The following is a 20,161-nucleotide window of genomic DNA, read 5'->3' as shown; positions in this document are numbered from 1 at the left end:
AGAATGTAAAATATCTCATCAGTAATTTTTTATATCAATTACATGTTGAATAAAATATATTTTTAAAATCAATTTCAGTTTCTTCTTGCTCTTTTTTCTTTTTCGTTTTTACTTGAATTCATAATAGTTTACATCATTGTGAAATTTCTTTTGTAGATTATTTCTTGTCTGTCACCACATAGGTGCTCCCCTCCACCCCTCGTGCCCAACCCTCATGCCCTTCCCCTGGTAACCGCTGAACTGTTTTCTTTGTCCATGTGCTTGTTTATATTCCACATATGAGTGAAACCATCTGGTGTTTGTTTTTCTCAGTCTGGCTTATTTTGGTAAGCATAATTGCCTCCAGGTCTTTCCATGTTGTTGCAAATGGGATGAATTTGTCTTTTTTTCTGGCTGAGTTGTATTCCATTATGTATATATACCACATCTTCTTTATCCAATCATCAGTCGATGGGCACTTGGATTGTTTCCTTGTCTCAGCTGTTGTGAATAATTCTGCAATGAACATAGGGGTGCATATGTTACTTTGGATTGTTGGTTTCAAGTTGTTTGGGTAGACACCCAGTAGTGGGATAGCTGGGTCACATGGTAATTCTATTTTTAGTTCTTTGAGGAATCTCCATACTGTTTTCCATAGTGGCTGCACCAGTTTGCATTCCCACCAGCAGTGTATGAGGGTTCCCTTCTCTCCACACCCTCTCCAACATTTGCTATTTTTATCTTAGTGATTATAGCCATTTTAACAGGCGTAAGGTGGTATCTTAGTGTAGTTTTGATTTGCATTTCCCTAATGATTAGTAATGTTGAAGACCTTTTCATGTGTTTAGTTGCCATCTGTACATCTTCTTTGGAAAAATGTCTGTTCATATTCTCTGCCCATTTTTTAATCAGGCTGTTTGTTTTTTTATTGTTCAGTTGTGTGAGTTCCTTATATATTATGGAGCTTAACCCCTTATCGCATATATGATTTGCAAAAATTTTCTCCCAACTGGTGGGTTATCTTTTGGTTTTGATCCTAGTTTCCTTTGCCTTGCAGAAGCTCTTTAGTCTGATGAAGTCTCACTTGTTTATTTTTTCTTCTGTTTCCCTTGTCTGAGAAGACATGGTATTCGAAAAGAACCTTTTAAGCTCGATGTGAAAGAGTGTACTACCTATATTATCTTGCAGAAGTTTTATGGTTTCAGGACTTATCTTCAAGTCTTTGATCCATTTTGAGTTTATTTTGTGTATGAAATGGGATAATGGTCTACTTTCATTCTTTTGCATATGGCTGTCCAGTTTTCCCAACACCATTTATTGAAGAGACTATCTTTTCTCCATTGTATGTTCTTGGCACCTTTGTTAAAGATTAGCTGTCCATAGATGTGTGGTTTTATTTCTGGGCTTTCAGTTCTGTTCCATTGATCTATGTGCCTGTTTTTGTACCAGTACCATGCTGTTTTGATCACTGTGTCTTTGTTGTACATTTTGAAGTCAGGGATTGTGATGCTTCCAGCTTTGATCTTGTTTCTCAGGATTGCTTTAGCAATTGGGTCTTTGATCGCCCCATATGAATTTTGGGATTCTTTGCTCTGTTTCTGTGAACAATGTCATTAGGATTCTGACTGGCATTGCATTGAATCTGTAGATTGCTTTGGGTAGTATGGACATTTTAAGTATGTTTATTCTTCCAATCCATGTGCATGAAATCTCCTTCCATCTCTTTATGTCATTATCTATTTCTTTCAATAATGTCTTGTAGTTTTCATTGTATAAGTCCTTCACTTCCTTGGTTAAATTTATTCCTAGGTACTTTATTCTTTTTGTTGCAATTGTAAATGGAATTGTATTCTTGAGTTCTCTTTCTGTAAGTTCAGTATTAGAGTACATAAATGCAACTGATTTTTGTAAGTTGATTTTGTACCCCGCAACTTTACTGTCATTGTTAATTATTTCTAATAGTTTTCTGATGGATTCTTTAGGGTTTTATATATATAAGATCATGTTGTCTGCAAACAGTGAGAGTTTCACTTCTTCACTCCCTATATGGATTCCTTTTATTCCTTTCTCTTGCCTAATTGCTCTGGCCAAAACCTCCAGTACTATGTTACATAAGAGGGGTGATAGTGGGAATGCTTGTCTTGTGACTGTTCTCAGAAGGATGGCATTCAGTTTTTCCCCATTGTGTATGATGCTGGCTGTGGGTTTGTCATCTACGGCCTTTATTATGTTGAGGTAGTTTCCTTCTATCCCCATTTTGTTGAGAGTTTTTATCATAAATGGCTGTTGGATCTTGTCAAATGCTTTCTCTGCATCTATTGAGATGACCATGTGGTTTTTATTCCTCAGTTTGTTGATATGGTGTATCACATTGATTGATTTGTGGATGTTGAATCATCCCTGTGTCTCTAGTATAAATCCCACTTGTTCATGATGTATGATCTTTTTGATGTATTGCTGTATTCAGGTTGCCAATATTTTGTTGAGGATTTTTGCAGCTATGTTCATCAGTGATATTGGCCTGTAGTTTTCCTTTTTTGTGTTGTCCTTGTCAGGCTTTGGTATCAGAGTGATATTGGCCTTGTAGAATGTGTGAGGAAGTGTCTCATCTTCCCTAATTTTTTGGAATAGCTTGAGAAGGATAGGTATTAAGTCCTCTCTGAAAGTTTGGTAGAATTTCCCAGGGAAGCAGTCTGGTCCTGGGCTTTTATTCTTTGGGATGCTTTTGATTACTGTTTCAATCTCTTTACTTGTGATTGGTCTATTCAGATTCTCTATTCAGCTTTGGGAAGTTGTAAGAGTCTAAGAATTTATCCATTTCCTGTAGATTGTCGATTTTGTTGGCATATAGTTTATCATAGTATTCTCTTATACTCCGTTGTATTTCTGTGGCATCTGTTGTTATTTCTCCTCTTTCATTTCTAATTTTATTTATCTGAGGTTTCTCTTTTGTTTTCTTTGTAAGTCTGGCTAGGGGTTTGTCAGTTTTATTTATCTTCTCAAAGAACCAGCTCTTTGTTTCATTGATCCTTTCCACTGCCTTTTTTGTTTCAATAGCATTTATTTCTGCTCTGATTTTTATTATTTGTCTCCTTCTACTGACTTTGGGCTTTGGTCTTCATTTTCTAATTCTGTTAGGTGTAGTTTGAGATTGCTTATTTGGGTTTTTTCTTGTTTGTTAAGGTGAGCCTGTATTGCAATGAATTTCCCTCTTAATACGACTTTTGCTGTGTCCCATATGAGATGGTATGGTATGTTTTCATTTTCATTCGTCTCCAGATATTTTTTGATTTCTCTTTTAATTTCTTCAGTGATCCATTGCTTGTTGAATAGCATGTTGTTTAGTCTCCACATCTCTGTCCTTTTCTCCACTCTTTGCTTGTAAGTAATTTCTAGCTTTATAGCATTGTGATCGTAAAAGATGCTTGTTATTATTTCAATCTCCTTAAATTTATTGAGGCTTGCCTTGTTTCCCAACACTTGATCTATTCTTGAGAATGTTCCTTGCACACACGAGAAGAATGTGTACTCTGCTGTTTTTGGAAGGAGTGCTCTATATATGTCTATTAAGTCCATCTGGTCTAGCTTTTCATTTAATTCCACTGTTTTCTTGTTGATTTTCTACCTGAATGATCTATCTATTGATGTGACTGGAGTGTTGAGATTCCCTACTATTATTGTGTTATTATTAATGTCTTCTTTTACTTTTGTAAATTGTTGCTTTATATACTTTGGTGTTCCTGTGTTGGGTGCATAGATATTTATAAATGTTATTTCTTCTTGATGGAGTGTCCCTTTGATTATTATATACTGCCCCACTTTGTCTCTCTTTACTGTCTTATCTTGAAGTCTACTTTGTCTGATAAAAGCATTACAACACCTGCTTTCTTTTGTTTGCCATTAGCTTGGAGTATCTACTTCCATCACTTCACTCTGAGCCTGTGTTTGTCACCGGAGCTGAGATGTGTTTCCTGGTGGCAGCATATTGTTGGGTCTTGTTCCTTAATCCATCTTGCCACTTGGTCTTTTTATTGGAGAATTCAATCCATTTCTGTTTAGGGTGATTATCAATATATGTTGGCTTGATGCTGCCATTTTATCACTCTTTTTCTGGATCTCCTGCATTTCCTTTGTGTCTCGTCCTGTGTATTTTGGTCTACCAATCAAGTTGTGTAGTTTTTTATGTTGTGTTTCTTTGTTTTCTCCTTATTTGTTATTTGTGTCTCTGTTCTGCTTTTTTGTTTAGTGTTTGTTTTGTTTACCCTGAGGTTTGTATTCAAGATCTCGTGGATAAGATAGTCCCTTTGCTGATGGCCTTGTATTTCCTTAGACTAAACCAATGCAGTCCCTCTCGTCTTCCCCTCCTCCTAAGGGGGGGACACCTTATTCCATCTTGTGTTATGAGTTTGTGGTTAAAATGACAAGATTATCTTTGTTTTTGGCGTTTTCCTTCCCTTTGTTTTTAATGCTATACTTGAGTATGCTATCCTGCTCTGATTCTATCCACCTATTTATCTCCTTACTCCATGCTTTGTAACCCCTTTCTTCCCCTTTTTCTTCCTTTTCAGTTATGAGGGCCTTCTTGAGGATTTCTTAGTGGGGGAGATCTCATGACCATGAACTCCCTTAGCTTATGTTTGTCTGGGAAAGTTTTTATTTGTCCATCATATCTGAAGGATGTTTTTGCTGGATAGAGTATTCTTGACTGAAAGTTTTTTTCCTTCAATGATTTGAATATGTCATTCCAATCTCTCCTAGCCTGTAAAGTTTCTGTAGAGAAATCCACTGAAAGCCTGGTGGGGGTTCCTTTTTAGGTTATTTTTTTCTGCCTTTCTTTGTCATTCAGTCTTGCCAGTTTCACTACTATATGCCTTGCAGTAGGTCTTTTTACATTGACATATTTAGGAGATCTGGCAGCATCTTCCACATGGATATCCATCTTCTTCCCTAGGTTTGGGAAGTTCTCTGCTATTATTTCTTTGAACAAGCTCTCTGTTCATTCTCTTTCTCTTCTGCTTCTTGAATACCTATAATTCTTATGTTGCATTTCCTAATTGAGTCAGATATTTCTCAGAGACTTTTTTCATTTCTTTTTAGTCTTAGTTCTCTCTCATCCTCTATCTGGAGCATTTCAACATGTCTATCTTTGATTATGCTGATACGCTTCTCTATGGTATCCCCTCAAGCATTTAGGGAATCCACATTTTGTATATTTTCTTCCATTGTGTCTTTCATCTCTAATATTTCTCATTGACTCTTCTTTATAGTTTCAATCTCTTTTCTGAAGTTGCTCCTAAACTCATTGAATTGTTTCTCTACATTCTCTTTTACCTCATTGAGTTTTTTGATAATACCTGTTTTGAATTCTTTGTCATTTAGACTACATATTTCTGTGTCCTCAGGACTGATTTCTGGGTACTTGCCATTTCTCTCTGATCTGGAGATCTAATATAGTGTTTGATATTGCTAGAGGCAGTGGGTTGGTTCTTATGCATCCTGATATTATTTGGTTGCAGTTACCACCTATCATCACTGGATGAGGGTCAAGAGCCACGTATTCTGAGCCCTCTGTCTTCAACTGAAATCTCATGGGCTGGAGTCGCGCTGAGTGGGTCAGGGAGAGGCACTTTCTCCTGTGTGCTCTTGGGGCTTTCTTGCTCTGCTCTCCTGGGGTGTTGGGTTGATAAGCTCACCCACTACAAAAGCTTATCCCTGGTAGAGAGCTTCTCCCTAGGCTGCAAGGGCCCTTGGGAGTCCTTGAAGTTCCCATGAACAAATGTCCCCTCCCCATCCGTTCCCTCTAGGAGGCCTCCCGTGGTCCCAAGCTCAGTCTTTAGGGGAGGGAGTGAAGATTTCTCTTACCTCATTTCACCTTCTCCGAGGGGGTTTCCAGCCTCTCTATTCTCTGTCTTATGGCTGCATGGGTCCCTCCAATGTTTTTTGTGTTGTGTTTGGATGTCATCTGTTAGAGTATGGATGTTTCTTTTGTTGTATATTGGAGGGGAAAGATTTTTGAGAGACCTCATTCTACCATGAGGCTGATGTCATGCCTCCTCTTCTTGCTCTTTTAATGTGATTACTCTATAGACATAAATTTCTATGAACACATAAGTTTTTATGTATGTAGATGGCTTGCATTGTATTTTTATTGGGCTGTGCAGCTTTAGATAGATCATAAAGACAGAAATTAAAGTACCCTTGATAATAGAAATGATAATGAACAAAGACTCACAGAAATTTGCTCTTTACTTCAGTGTTTCAAATAAGAAATATTGTTTTCTTGATTTTCAATTTTTATTCACTCTATTTTAACTCAGTTTATAAATGAAGGAGTTTTAGCCAATATTCTTCAAGAGTTTTCATCCTAAAAACAAAAATGAAAACAAGATGTGAAAGTATTTACTTCTCATTGTAGTGTCTCCAGATACTGAGCAAACCCAAACACACCTTGCATGGTGGGTAGAGGTCACTGATATCACCAGTTTTAGCTCTGACTACACTTTCCAGAAAGGTGCTTGGGCAGAAATGTCAAGCTCTCAGCATCCCAGTCATGCACTGACCATATATATAATCTGCTTATTTGGAGGAAAAATTAGTTTTAATATTCATATTTGACCTTTTCCTCTACAGGTATTCAAGTAACAGCCCAAACTACCACATCTTTAGTTCCAGAAGTACTGTAAGTGTTTAATTTTTTCAAACTATACTTAAGTATTAATTTTTCTTATTATTTCATAATAGTTTACATCATTGTGAAATTTCAGTTGTACATTATTTCTTGGCTGCAACCACACAAGTGCTACCCTTCATGCCCTGTGCCCACCCCCCCCCCCGTCCCCTGGTAACCACTGAACTGTTTTCTTTGTCCATTTGTTTGTTTATATTCCACATATGAGTGAAATTATCTGGTATTTGTCTCTCTCAATCTGGCTTATTTTACTTACCAGAATACCTCCAGGTCCATGCATGTTGTTGGAAGCTTTTGTCTTTTTTTCTGGCTCAGTAGTATTCCATTGTGTATATAGACCACATCTACTTCATCCAATCATCAGTTGATAGGCACTTTCCATGGCTTGGCTACTGTGAATAGTGCTGCAATGATCATAGGGGTACATTATGTTACTTTGGATTGTTGATTTCAAGTTGTTTGGGTAGATACTCAGTAGTGGGATAGCTGGGTCCTATGGTATTTCTATTTTTAGTTTTTTGAGGAATCTCCATACTGTTTTCCATAGTGGCGGCACCAGTTTGCATTCCCACCAGCTGTGTCTGAGGGTTCCCTTTTCTCCACATCCTTTCCAACATTTGTTGTTTTTTGTCTTGGTAATTATAGCCATTCTCACTGGCGTGAGGTGATATCTCATTGTAGTTTTGATTTGCATTTCCCTAATGATTACTGATGTTGAGCATCTTTTCATGTGTCTGTTGTCCATCTGTATATCTTCCTTCGAAAAATACCTGTTCGTATCCTCTGCCCATTTTTTTGGGGTTTTATGTTGAGTTGTGTGAGTTTTTTATATCCTTTGGAGATCAACCTCTTGTCTGATAAATGATTTGCAAATGTTTTCTCCCAGTTGGTGAATTGTCTTTCTATTCTATTGATGGTTTCCTTTGCTTTGCAGAAGGTTTTTAGTCTGATGTAGTCCCATTTGTTAACTTTTTCTTTTATTTCCCTTACCCAAGTAGACATGGTATTGGAAAAGATGTGGCTAAGCCCAATGTGAAAGAGTGTATTACCTATATTTTCTTCTTGGATTTTTATGGTTTCAAAGCTTTAATCCATTTAGAGTTAATTTTTGGGTATGGTGCAAGATAACGGTCTACTTTCATTCCTTTGCATGCTGCTGTCCAGTTTTCCCAACACCATTTATCAAAGAGACTTTCCTTTCTCCATTGTATGTTCTGGGCTCCTTTGTCAAATATTAACTGTCTACCGATGTGTGGTTTTATTTCTGGGCTTTCAATTCTGATCCATTGATCTGTTTGACTGTTTTTGTACCAGTACCAGGCTGTTTTGATTACTATAGCTTTGTAGTATGTTTTAAAGTTAGGGATTATGATGCCTCCAGCTTTGTTCTTTTTCCTCAGGATTGCTTTGGTTATTTGGAGTCTTCTGTTGTTCCATATAAAATTTTGGATTCTTTGTTCTGTTTCTATGAAGACTGTCATGGGGGTTTTGATTGGGAGTGCATTGAATTTGTAGATTGCTTTAGGTAGTATGGACATTTTGACTATGTTTTTCCTACGAACTCATGAACATGGAATATCTTTCCATTTCTTTATATCTTCTTCAATTTCTTTCAGTAGTGTCTTATAGTTTTCAGTCTACAGGTCTTTCATCTATTTGGTTAAGTTTATTCCTAGGTATTTTATTCTTTTTGCTGCGATTGTAAATGGGATTGTATTCTTGATTTCTTTTTCTGCTAGTTCATTGTTAGCGTATAGGAATGCAACTGATTTTTTAAAATTTATTTTGTACCTTGCAACTGTGCTGTAGCTTTTGATTATTTCTAATAGTTTTTTGGTGCATTATTTAGGATTTTCTGTATATAGAATCATATCATCTGCAAATAGTGAAAGTTTCACTTCTACCATTCCAGTTTGGATTCCTTTTATTTCTTTTTCTTGTCTACTTGCCCTGGCCAACACCTCGAGTACTATGTTGAATAGGAGTGGCTAGAGTGGGCACCCTTGTCTTTTCCCTGTCCTCACAGGCATGGCTTTCAGTTTTTCACCATTAAACATGATGTTGGCTGTGGTTTTGTCATATATGGCCTTTATTACATTGAGGTACTTTCCTTCTATACCCATTTTATTGAGAGGTTTTATCATAAATGGCTGTTGGATCTTGTCAAATGCTTCATCTGCATCCCTTGAGATGATCCTGTGATTTTTATTCCCTCATTTTGTTAATGTGCTGTATCACATTGATTGATTTTCAGATGTAGAACCATCCCTGTGTCCCTGGAATAAATCCCACTTGATCGTAGTGTATGATCCTTTTAATGTGTTGCTATATTCGATTGCCAATATTTTGTTGAGGATTTTTGCCTCTAAGTTTATCAGCGATATTGGCCTGTAGTTTTCCTTCCTTGTGTTGTCCTTGTCTGGTTTTGGTGTCAGGGTAATGTTGGCCTCATAGAATGTGTTAGGAAGAATTCCATCTTCTTCAATTTTTTGGAATAGTTTGAGAAGGATAGATACTAAATCTTCTTTGAATGTTTGGTAGAATTCTCCAGAGAAGCCATCTGGTCCTAGACTTTTGTTTGTTGGGAGGTTGTTTTTTTTTTTAATTTTATTTTTCATTTATTTTCATTTTTTTTTGAGGAAGATTATCCCTGGGCTAACATCTGCTGCCAATCCTCCTCTTCTTGCCAAGGAAGACTGGCCCTGAGCTAACATCCATGCCCATCTTCCTCTACTTCATACGTGGGATGCCCACCACAGCATGGCTTTTGCCAAACAGTGCCATGTCCACACCCGGGATCTGAACCAGTGAACCCCTGGCCGCCAAAGCAGAATGTGCAAACCCAACTGCTGAGGCACTGAGCCAACCCCTGTTGGGAGGTTTTTGCTTGCTGTTTCAATCTCTGTACTTGTGATTGGTCTATTCAGATTCTCTATTTTTTCTTGATTCAGTTTTGAGAGGTTGTATGAGTCTAGGAATTCATCCATTTATTCCAGGTTATTTAATTTGTGGTCATATAGTTTTTCATAGTATTCTCTTATAATCCTTTGTATTTCTGTAGCATCTGTTGTAATTTTTCCTCTTTCTTTTCTAATTTTATTTATTTGAGACTTATCTCTTTTTTTCTTGGTAAGTCTGGCTAAGGGTTTGTCAATTTTGTTTGCCTCTCAAAGAACCAGCTCTTAGTTTCATTAATCCTTTCACTTTTTTTTTTTTTGGCTCTATTTCATTTATTTCTGCTCTGATTTTTATTATTTCCCTCCTTCTGCTGATTTTGGGCATTGTCTGTTCTTCTTTTTCTGGCTCTGTTAGGTGCATTTTAATTACCTATTTGAGATTTTTCTTGTTTGTTGAGGTAGGCCTGTATTGCTATAAATTTCCTTCTTATGACTGCTTTTGCTGCATCCCATAAGAGTTGGTATGTTATATTTTAATTTTTGTTTGTCTCTGGGTATTTTTGAATTTGCCCTTTGACTTCTTCAATGATCCAATGGTTGTTCAATTGCATGTTGTTTAGTCTCCACATATTTCTCACTTTCCCAGTTTTGTTCTCGTAGTTGATTTCTAGCTTCATAACACTGTGGTCAGAAAAGATGGTTTGGATGATTTCAATCTTGAATTTATTGAGGCTTGCCTTGTTTGCCAACATATGGTCTATCTTTGAGAATTACCCTTGTGCACTTGAGAAGAATGTATATTCTGCTGTTTGGGGGTGGAATGCTGTATATATATCTATTAAGTCCATCTGGTCAGGTGTTTCATTTAAATCTACTATTTCCTTGTTGACTTTTTGTCTGGATGATCTGTCCATTGAAGTAAGTGGGGTGTTGAGGTCCCCTACTATAACTGTGTTGCTGTTAATTTCTCCCTTTAGGTCTGTTAATAATTGCTTTATTTAGTTTGGTGCCCCTGTGGTAAGTACATAATATATTAATAAGTGTTATGTCCTCTTGGTGGAATGTCCCTTTTATCTTTATATAGTGGCCCTCTTTGTCTCTCTTTGTCTTTTTTGTGTTGAAGTCTGCTTTGTCTGATATAATTATGGCAACATCTGCTTTATTTTGTTGGCCATGAGCTTGGAGTATTGTCTTCCATCCCTTAACTCTAAGCCTATGTTTGTCTTTGGAGCTGAGGTGCATTTCCTGGAGGCAGCATATTGTTGGGTCTTGTTTTTTAATTCATCCAGCTACTCTGTGTCTTTTGACTGGAGAATTCAATCAATTTACATTTAGAGTGATTATTGTTATATGAGGGCTTAATACTGCCATTTTATCTCTTGTTTTCTGGTTGTTCTATGTTTCCACTGCTTCACTTCCTTTGTATTTCTGACTGCCGTTTCATTTTGGTGGTTTTCTGAGGAGGATATCTCAGTTTTCTCTCTTTTTGTGATTTGTGGCCCTTCTTTGATTTTTTGTTTAGTGGTTACCATGAGGGTTGTATGAAAGATATTGTAGATGAGCTGGTCCATTTTCTTTTCTTTTTTTTTTTTTTGTTTTAAAGATTGGCACCTGAGCTAACAATATGCAAATCTGTCTTTTTTTCTTTTTCTCCCCAAATCCACCCCAGTAGATAGTTGTATACTTTTACTTGTGGGTCCTTCTAGTTGTGGCATGGCCCATTTTCTTATAGCCTCTCATCTCCATTAACCTAAGCAGGTTCCGTCCCTTTCCTCTCTCCTTCTGAGTAATTGCTGTTATAAATTCTTCTGTTTTTAATTTTGTGAGTTTGTGGTTAAGTCGAAGTGTTTATCACTACTTTTGATGGTTTCTTTCCTTTTCTGTTTTAAGTTGTAATTGAGTCTTTGCCTCCCTGTTCTTGTAGAGAGCTGCAGGGTTCTGATCATGTCTGTCTATTTGTCTCCTTGCTCAGAGCTTTGTAGACCTTTGCCTTTTTGTTTCCGGTGTGAGGGGATGTTCAATTATTTCTTGTAGGGGAGGTATAGTGGCAAAAACTCCCTCAGCTTTTGTTTATCTGGGAAAGCTTTTATTTCTCCATCATATCTGAAGGAAAGTTTCACTGGATAGAGTATTCTTGGCTGAGAGTTTTTGTCTTTCAGGATTTTTAATATATCATTCCATTTTCTCCTAAGCTGTAGGGTTTCTGCTGAGAAATCCACTGAAAGCCTGATAGGGTTTCCTTGGTAGGTCATTTTCCTCTGCCTTGCTGCTCCTAATACTTTTTCTTTATCAAAACTTTTGCCATTTTTACTATTATATGCCTTGAAGAAGGTCTTTTAGCATTGATGAAGTTGGGTGTTCAATTAGCTTCATTTATCTGTAAATCTGAAACCATCCCCAGGTTTGAGAAGTTCTTAGCAAGTATTTTTTTGACAAGCTCTCTGCTCCTTTCTTCCTCTCTTCTCCTGCTTGAATATCTATAATCCTTATGTTGCATTTCCTAATTGAGTCAGATATTTCTCAAAGAATTCCTTCAATTTTTAAAATCTTAGTTCTGTCTCCTCCTCCACCTGTAGAATTGCCACATTTTTATCCTCAAGAATACTAATCCTTTCCTCCATAAGATCAGTTCTATTTCTTGATGATTCTAGATTATTTTTTATTTCATTAATTGTTTTTCATATCCAGAATTTTTGCTTGATTTCTTTTTATACTTTCAATCTCTTTGGTGAAGAGATTCATTTTATTGCTGAGCTCCTTGAATTGTCTTTCCATGTTTTCTTGTAATTTGTTGAGTTTCCTTATGACAGCTATTTTGTTTCTTTTCTTTCTTTTTTTTTTTTTGAGGAGGATTAGCCCTGAGCTAACATCTGCTGCTAATCCTCCTCTTTTTGCTGAGGAGGACTGGCCCTGAGCTAACATCTGTGCCCATCTTCCTCTACTTTATATGTGGGATGCCTACCACAGCATGGCTTAACAAGTGGTGCATAGGTTTGCACCCAGGATCAGACCTGGTGAACCCTGGGCCACTGAAGCAGAATGTGCAAACTTAACCACCACACCACCAGGCCAGCCCTGTGGCAGCTATTTTGAACTCTCTGTCATTTAGGTTGTATATTTCTGTGTCTTCAATTTTGGTTTCTGGAGAATTGTCATTTTCCTTTTGGTCTGAATTGTTGCTGCAGTTTCTCATGGTGTTTGACAAACTCATCTTTTCTTGGGTCGTTTGTGGTATTCTTAGGATGCAGATTCCACCTGTTACCCTGGGGGAAGCAGGAGCAGAATTTCTGTCCCCATTCCATCTGCTGGAAGCTGTGGGGGTATTATGGCTGCTTGCCCCAGCCTGGGGTGCTTTCAGGCACTTGTGTGGACTATCCTCGTTGGTTGGGGCTTCCTCGCTGAGCTAGGACCACTCTTTAGCACCTCAAGGGCTCTCTGAGCTCCTCCTCCCCACCAGAAAGTGATCACCAGTGAGCTAAAAGCTGCTGCTGCTGCTTCCCACAGCCACCCAGGACACGTTCCCTCTTTGGGGGCTCAGCAGCACTATGAGTGCTCATGTGTTGCCCTGGGGAGCACTTGCCCCAGCGTGTAGATTTGCTGTGGTCTGTTTATGCTCCAGGGGCCACTGTTCTCGGTGGGCAGGGCTTCTTTGCTGGGTCTCAAGCTATGGCTGCTCCTTGACAGCACTGGGGCATGGTGGGCTCCCCCTCCCCACCAGGAAAGTGAACCTAAGTGGGCTCAAAGCTCCCACTCCTATTCCCACAGCCACCCAGACCTGTTCCGTCTTTGGGAGCTCGGCAGTACTGTGAGTGCTCATGCGTGCCTGAGGAGCATTTGCACCAGCACGTAGATCTGCTGAGGTCTCTGTTTACAGTTTGAGGTCCACGGGGCTGCTGTGCCTGGCAGGCGGGGCTTCCTCACTGGGATCTGAGCTATGGCTCCTCCTTGGTGGCACAAGGGCATGGTGGACTCTCCCTCCCTACTGGGAGAGCAACTATGAGTTCGGGCTAAGGGTTACCCCTGCCTCCTCCTACGGTCACCCTGGTGCATGTTTACACTTTCTGGGTGCTTGCATCAGGTTGGAAAGCATTCGTGTGCATGCACAGGGATACCGGGGGAGAGCATGTCATGCTCACCTATCTCCAGCACTTCCTGGGGGCAAGTCCATCTACTCTCAGATGTATAGCTGCATGTGTCTCTCAGGCATCCTGTTGTGTTGTATGGGCTTCCTTCATTGGTCAGTGAATGACCATTTAGTTGTAGTTCAAAAAGGGGAGAGACAAAAGGAACAGCTCACTCCACCATGTTGCTGATGTCCTAGTATTAATTTTTTTACCTTAGAGCAGAGTTACTCATACTCAGTTGTATAGCACAGTGTCATTCTTTTTATTTCATTTCCTTTGTCCCATTTATTTTCCTATTCCTTCTCCAATAAACATCCTTAAATATGTATGTAGCAAAAATAGGTAGTGTTGTTCTGTTTTTGTGATTTTATGTTCATAAAATGGTGTTATGATACAGATAGGGTGACCATACAATATTCTATCTAAACTACTGAGAATGAAAATTTATGCTATTAATAGTTACACTGGCACAACAGGTATAAATTGGAACTGCCTACACAAACCAGGATGCAGGGTCATCTAAGCTGTAGACTTCATTCTCGGTATTACTGTTTTTATTCAATATTATGTGTCTGTATATTTTATTTATATATTCTCCTAATGATGGATACATGGCTTCCTGCCACCAGAAACAACCCTGTGATGAATGCCCTTCTACATGTCGTTTTATAGATCTGTGCAATAACTTTTCTGCTATGGTTGCTGGGACATCAGGAATACAGACACATAATTTAATTAAATTCTGGAAGATTGTTTCCAGAATGGCAATCACAATTTATACCCTCACCCAGTGCACATCTTCACCAAAATTAGGTATTATTGAATTTTCTATTTTTTTTACGAATCTCATTAATATATAGTAGTAGCTTATTACTGTTGTTATTTTCAATTCTCTGATAACTATTGATTTTGAGCATCTCTTCCCATATTTATGTAGGCTGTCCTCTGTGAATTGCCTGTTTATAGCTTTTGCCCATTTTCTATTTAATTTTTCTGCCCTTTTCTTGTCAATTTACAGAGTGATGTCTACTTTCCACTCTCAATATTAAGCAGATGTTGGTTTTCAATCATCTATCATTTCATCTAATCATTAACTTTACCCTTGGATACTTAATTTTTTTTAAAAAGCTGACTTTTGTTGAGCCACACCCCTTCCTTTTTGACCTTATAGTTTATACTTTCTTGGAGTCCTATTTGAGAAAGATCCTTGCCTACCCTGAGTTACAAAGATTTTTACCCTACATTTTCTTTTATGTGCCTTATATTTTTACCTTGCAAATATAGGTCATAAACTCATCTGAAGCCAGCCTACCTTGCATATAGTATAAGGTAGGCATTCACCTCACTTTCTTCATATAACAAACCAGCATCTATTAAACAACTTACCTTGACCCTATTGTTTTTCTGATATCATCTTTGTTACATATGTAGATGGTTGATTTCTGAACTCTCTTCTCTCCTGTTGGCAGATTTGACTGATCCTGTTCGTTACATGTTGTTTCATGTAGTTGAAGTTCAGCTCCAATGCTGTATAGTTTGTCCTTGAATTAGCATACTACAATATGTGTATCTTTCTACTGTAGATAAGCAAAAATGTTTCCATTTTTAGTCTACTATGATTAGGGCTGCTACGAGCATTCTTATGCCTATCTTCTGGTTAGTATATGTATGCAGTTCTTTGGGATATATACCTAGGAGTGGAATTGATAAGCCACAGGATATATGGCTATATTCAGCTTTAGTAAATGGTGCCAAAAGATTTTGCAAAGTAGTTGTATAGGCTTCATATTATTCTCATATTTATATATATCATTGTATTTACATTATTCAAAACTAGGCAAAAAGTAATCTGTGTAAACTATATTTTCTTTGAAAATGTGCATTTGTTTTCAAATTTATTGCTATCCATTTCATTATAATCTTTGCTTACCATTTAAATTTCTATTTGTGGTTATTTTTATTTCTCTAATATTATTTATTTATGCACTTTATTTTCTTGAACAGATTTACTATATAATTGACCATTTTATTAGTGTTTTTAAAAATTGATTTTTTAAATCTCTACTGTTCCTTTATCATTTTTATGTAGGTGACAGAACTGTTCCATCTTTAATTGATAAATGGCCACCTAAACAGTGGAGTTATGTCATTGCAGAAATGCAAATTGAGAGCCAGAGTTTGTTTATCAGCAAAGAAGGTAGATAAAGGCAAGAGATGATAAATGATAAAAACCAGTGGTGAAAATGATATTAAACATGATCTTCAGAGAAATAAAGAAAATATTGAGTGTGCAGAAGACACTTTAAGCATTAAATAGCCCATGAATCTCCTTGAGGGAAAGGATTTTTAAAAAATTCCTCTCTGCCTATTTGCTTTTCCTGGAGCTTCAGACTAAGAGGCAGTCTTCACATCCACAGGCCTGTGGAGGTGCTTTCAGAGAACATAGGCCATGGGCACCATCTTTGTGCTCTCACTCTTCCTTGCTACAACTCACTGGTATCTCCCAGAAAAGAGCTTATACCCTCACCTGGAGCCCCAATTTTTGTGGCTGCTGCCCATGGCACACCTCCAGATTTCCTGGCTCTGGTGGCCAGTGGAGTTTATGCTTGTGGTCCCACAGGGCTGTATCTATTTGCATACTTTAAAAGCTGCTACCTGAGGGTCTGACTTCCAATAAACCTGAATCTAGGTGCTGAATGATATCCTCCCCTTTGGGACGCTGATACATCTTGGCATACCCTCAACTACTGGGAGCTATTAAAGATAAAATAGGCTGCTTGAACAATCACTAAGGTTTGAGAGACAACCAAGAGCTAGGGCAGTGTTGAACAATAGGGCTTTTCTCCTACATGAGGCCCCTCTTTCAAGATTGGGAGAGGTAGTTATTTCATCTAACACATTGAAAGCAACACCGAGTCAAGGAAAATGAAGATACAAAGGAATATATTCAAAACTAGAGAACTAGAGAAAACTTCAGAAAAAGAATTTAATAAAATGGAGATAAGTAATTTACCTGATAAAGAGTTCAAAATAATGGTCATAAAGATCTCACAGAACTTGAGAGAAGAATGAATGAATGCAGTGAGAACTTCAACAAAGAGATAGAAAATATAAAAAGTACCAAATAGAAGACACAGAGCTGAAGAATACCATAGCAAACTAAAAAAAAAACAAACAAACTACAGGGGTTCAACAACAAACTAGATGAAGCAGAAGAAAAGAGCAGTGAACTCAAAGACAAGAGTGTGGAACTCATCCCATCAGAGCAGCAAAGAGAAAAAGAGTGAAGACAGCTTAAGGGGTTTATGGCACAATATCAAGCAGACTAACATTTGTGTTATATGGACCCCAGAAGGAGAAGGGAGAGAGAAAGGGGCAGAAAAATTAATCGAAGAAATAATGCCTGAAAACTGCCCTAACCTGGAGAAGGAAACAGACATCCAGGTCCAGGAAGCTCAGAAAATTCCAAAGAAGGCGAACCCAAAGAAACCCACACCAAGACACCTAATTGAAATGGCAAAAGTTAAACACAAGGAGAGACTCTTAAAAGCAGCAAGAGAAAAACTACTTGTTACATGTAAGGGAATTCCCATAAGGCTATCAGCATATTTTTCAGCAGAAAGTTTCAGGCCAAGGGGAGTGGCACCATATATTCAAATTGCTGAAAGAAAATAATCTCCAACAAAGAATATGCTACCAGGCAAAGTAATCATTCAGAATTGAAAGATAGATCAAGAGTTTTCCAGACAGGCAAGAGCTACAGGAATCCATCATCACTAAACTGGCCTTACAAGAATTGTTAAAGGGACTTCTTTAAGCTGAAAAGAAAAGAGGCTAATTAGTAACAGGAAAACATATGAAAGTATAAGTCTCACTAGTGGAATAATCACTTATAAAGCTAATATGAAGATTAAAGACAAAAGTAGTAAAAAAAAAACCCTATAACTGCAATAATTAGTTAAGTGATGCACAAGATAAAAATATGTGAAATGTGATATCAAAAACATAAAACATGGGAGGGGATTATAAAAATGTAGAACCTAAGACTGCTATCAAGTGTAAGTTGTTATTAGCTTAAAATAAAATATTATAAACATAAGTTGTTAAATATAAGCCTAATGGTAACCACAAAGCAAAAACCTAGAATAGATATGCAAAAGATAAAGACAGAAGAATCTAATCATACCACTAAAGAGAATCATCAAACCATGAAGGAAGAGAGCAAGAGAAGAAAGGAACACAGAGGAACTACAAAACAGCCAAAACACAATTAACAAAATGTCAATAAGCACATACCTATCAATAATTACTTTAAATGTAGATGACTAAATTCTCCAATCAAAGGACATAGGCTGAATGGATAAAAAATTAAGATCTGTCTATATGCTGCCTATGAGAGACTCACTTCAGATGTAAGGATGCACATATACTAAAAGTGAAGGGATGGAAAAAGATATTCCATGCAAATGGGAAACAAAAGAAAGCTAGGGTACTTATATCAGACAAAGTAAATTTTAAGATAAAGACTGTAATAAGAGATAAAGAAGCTCATAATGGTAAAGGTGTCAATCCAACAAGAGGTTACAACATTTGAAAATATTGCTGTACCCAATATAGGAGCACCTGAATAAATAAAGCAAATATTAGCAGATGTTAAGGGAGAAGTAGACAGCAATATGATAATAGCAGAGGAGTTTAATACTCCACTTTCATCAATGAATAGATCATCCAGACAGAAAATCAGTAAGGAAACATTAGCTTTAACATGTTAGACCAGATTGACTTAACAGACAATCCAAAACATTCCATCCAAAAACAGAATACACACTCTCCTCAAGTGCATATGGAACATTCTGCAAGATAGATCATATGTTAGCCACAAAACAAGTCTTAATACATTTAAGAAGATTGATATCATATCTAGCATCTTTTCTCACCACAATGGAATGAAACTAGAAATTGATGACAAGAAGAAAACTGGAGATTTTACAAATATGTGGAGATTAAACAACATGCTACTGAACAACCAGTGGGTCAAAGAAAGAATCAAAAGAGAAATAAACATTACCTTGAGAAACATGCAAATGGAAATACAACATACCAAAATTTATGGGATGCAGCAAAAGCAGTTCTAAGAGTAAAGTTCATGGTGATAAATGCCTACATTAGGAAACAAGAGAAATCTCAATCAATATAACATTAACCTCAAGGAACTAGAAAAAGAAGAACAAATGAAGCCCAACGTTAGTAGAAAGAAGAAAATAACACACATAAGAGCTGAAATAAATGTAAAAGAGACTAAAATGACAATAGAAAAGATCAATGAAACTAAGAGATGGGTTTTTTTTAAAAGATAAAATTGACAAACCTTTAGCTAGAATCCCCAGGAAAAAAAAAGAGAGGACTCAAATAAAATCAGAAATGAAAGAGATGTTACAACTCATGCCACAGAAATTCAAAGAATCATAAAAGACTACTGAGAAGTATTATGTTCTGACAAATTTGACAACCTAGAAGAAATGGATAAATTCCTAGGAACATACAATCTTCCAAGACTGAATCATAAATAAATAGAAAATCTGAGCAGACTGATTACTAGTAAGGACATTGAATTAGTAATCAGACCCTCAAAACAAAGTCCAGGACCAGATGGCTTCACTAGTGAATTCTACCAAACATTCAAAGAAGAATTAACACCAATCCTTCCCCAACTCTTCCAAAATATAGAAGAGGAGGGAGTGCTTCTAAACTCATTTTACAAAGCCAGCATTAGCCCAATACCAAAACCTGACAAGGACACCACAAGAAAAGAAAATTATGGGTAATATCCTTAATGAATGTAGATGCAAAACTCCTCAACAAAAAATTAGCAAACTGAATTCAATAATACATTAAAAGGATCATACATCATGATAAAATGGGATTCATTCCAGGGATGCAGGGATGGTTCAACATCCACAAATCAATCAATGTGATACGCCACATTAACAAAATGAAAGATAAAAATCATATGATCATCTCAATAGATACAGAAAAGCATTGGACAAAATTCAACATCCATTTATGATAAAAACTTTCAACAAAGTGGGTACAGAGAGAACATCCCTCAACATAATAAAGGCCATATATGACAAACCCATGGCTCACATCATACTCAATGGTGAAAAACTGAAAGCTTTTCCTTCAAGGTCAGGAACAAGACAAGGATACCTACTCTCAACATTTTTATTCAACATAGTTTTGGAAGTCCTAGCCAGAGCAATTAAGCAAGAAAAAGAAGTAGAAGGCATCCAAATAGGAAACAAAAATGTGAAACTGTCACTGTTTGCAGATGACATGATATTATATATAGAAAACACTAAAGACTTCACCCAAAAAACTGTTGCAGCTAATAAATGAATTCAGTAAAGTTTCAGAACACAAAATCAATACTCAAAAATCTGTTGCATTTCTATGCATAATAATGAACTATC

The 20,161-nt window shown here is 37.1% G+C and overlaps 1 protein-coding gene across 1 annotated transcript in view; it reads left to right on the top strand.

The window, feature by feature from the left end:
- Window positions 1–20,161, top strand: part of CATSPERE (catsper channel auxiliary subunit epsilon) — a 253,986-nt gene that overhangs the window by 8,890 nt on the left and 224,935 nt on the right. The window contains exon 2 of the mRNA XM_046678004.1: window positions 6,610–6,658. Coding sequence (XP_046533960.1) covers window positions 6,610–6,658 — 49 coding nt within the window. The remainder of the gene's footprint in view (window positions 1–6,609; window positions 6,659–20,161) is intronic.

Source organism: Equus quagga, chromosome 12 (assembly GCF_021613505.1).
Source record: "Equus quagga isolate Etosha38 chromosome 12, UCLA_HA_Equagga_1.0, whole genome shotgun sequence".
NCBI lineage: Eukaryota > Metazoa > Chordata > Mammalia > Perissodactyla > Equidae > Equus > Equus quagga.
The sequence above is the reverse complement of the archived record's forward strand: the minus strand, read 5'-3'. Positions and strand labels throughout refer to the sequence as shown.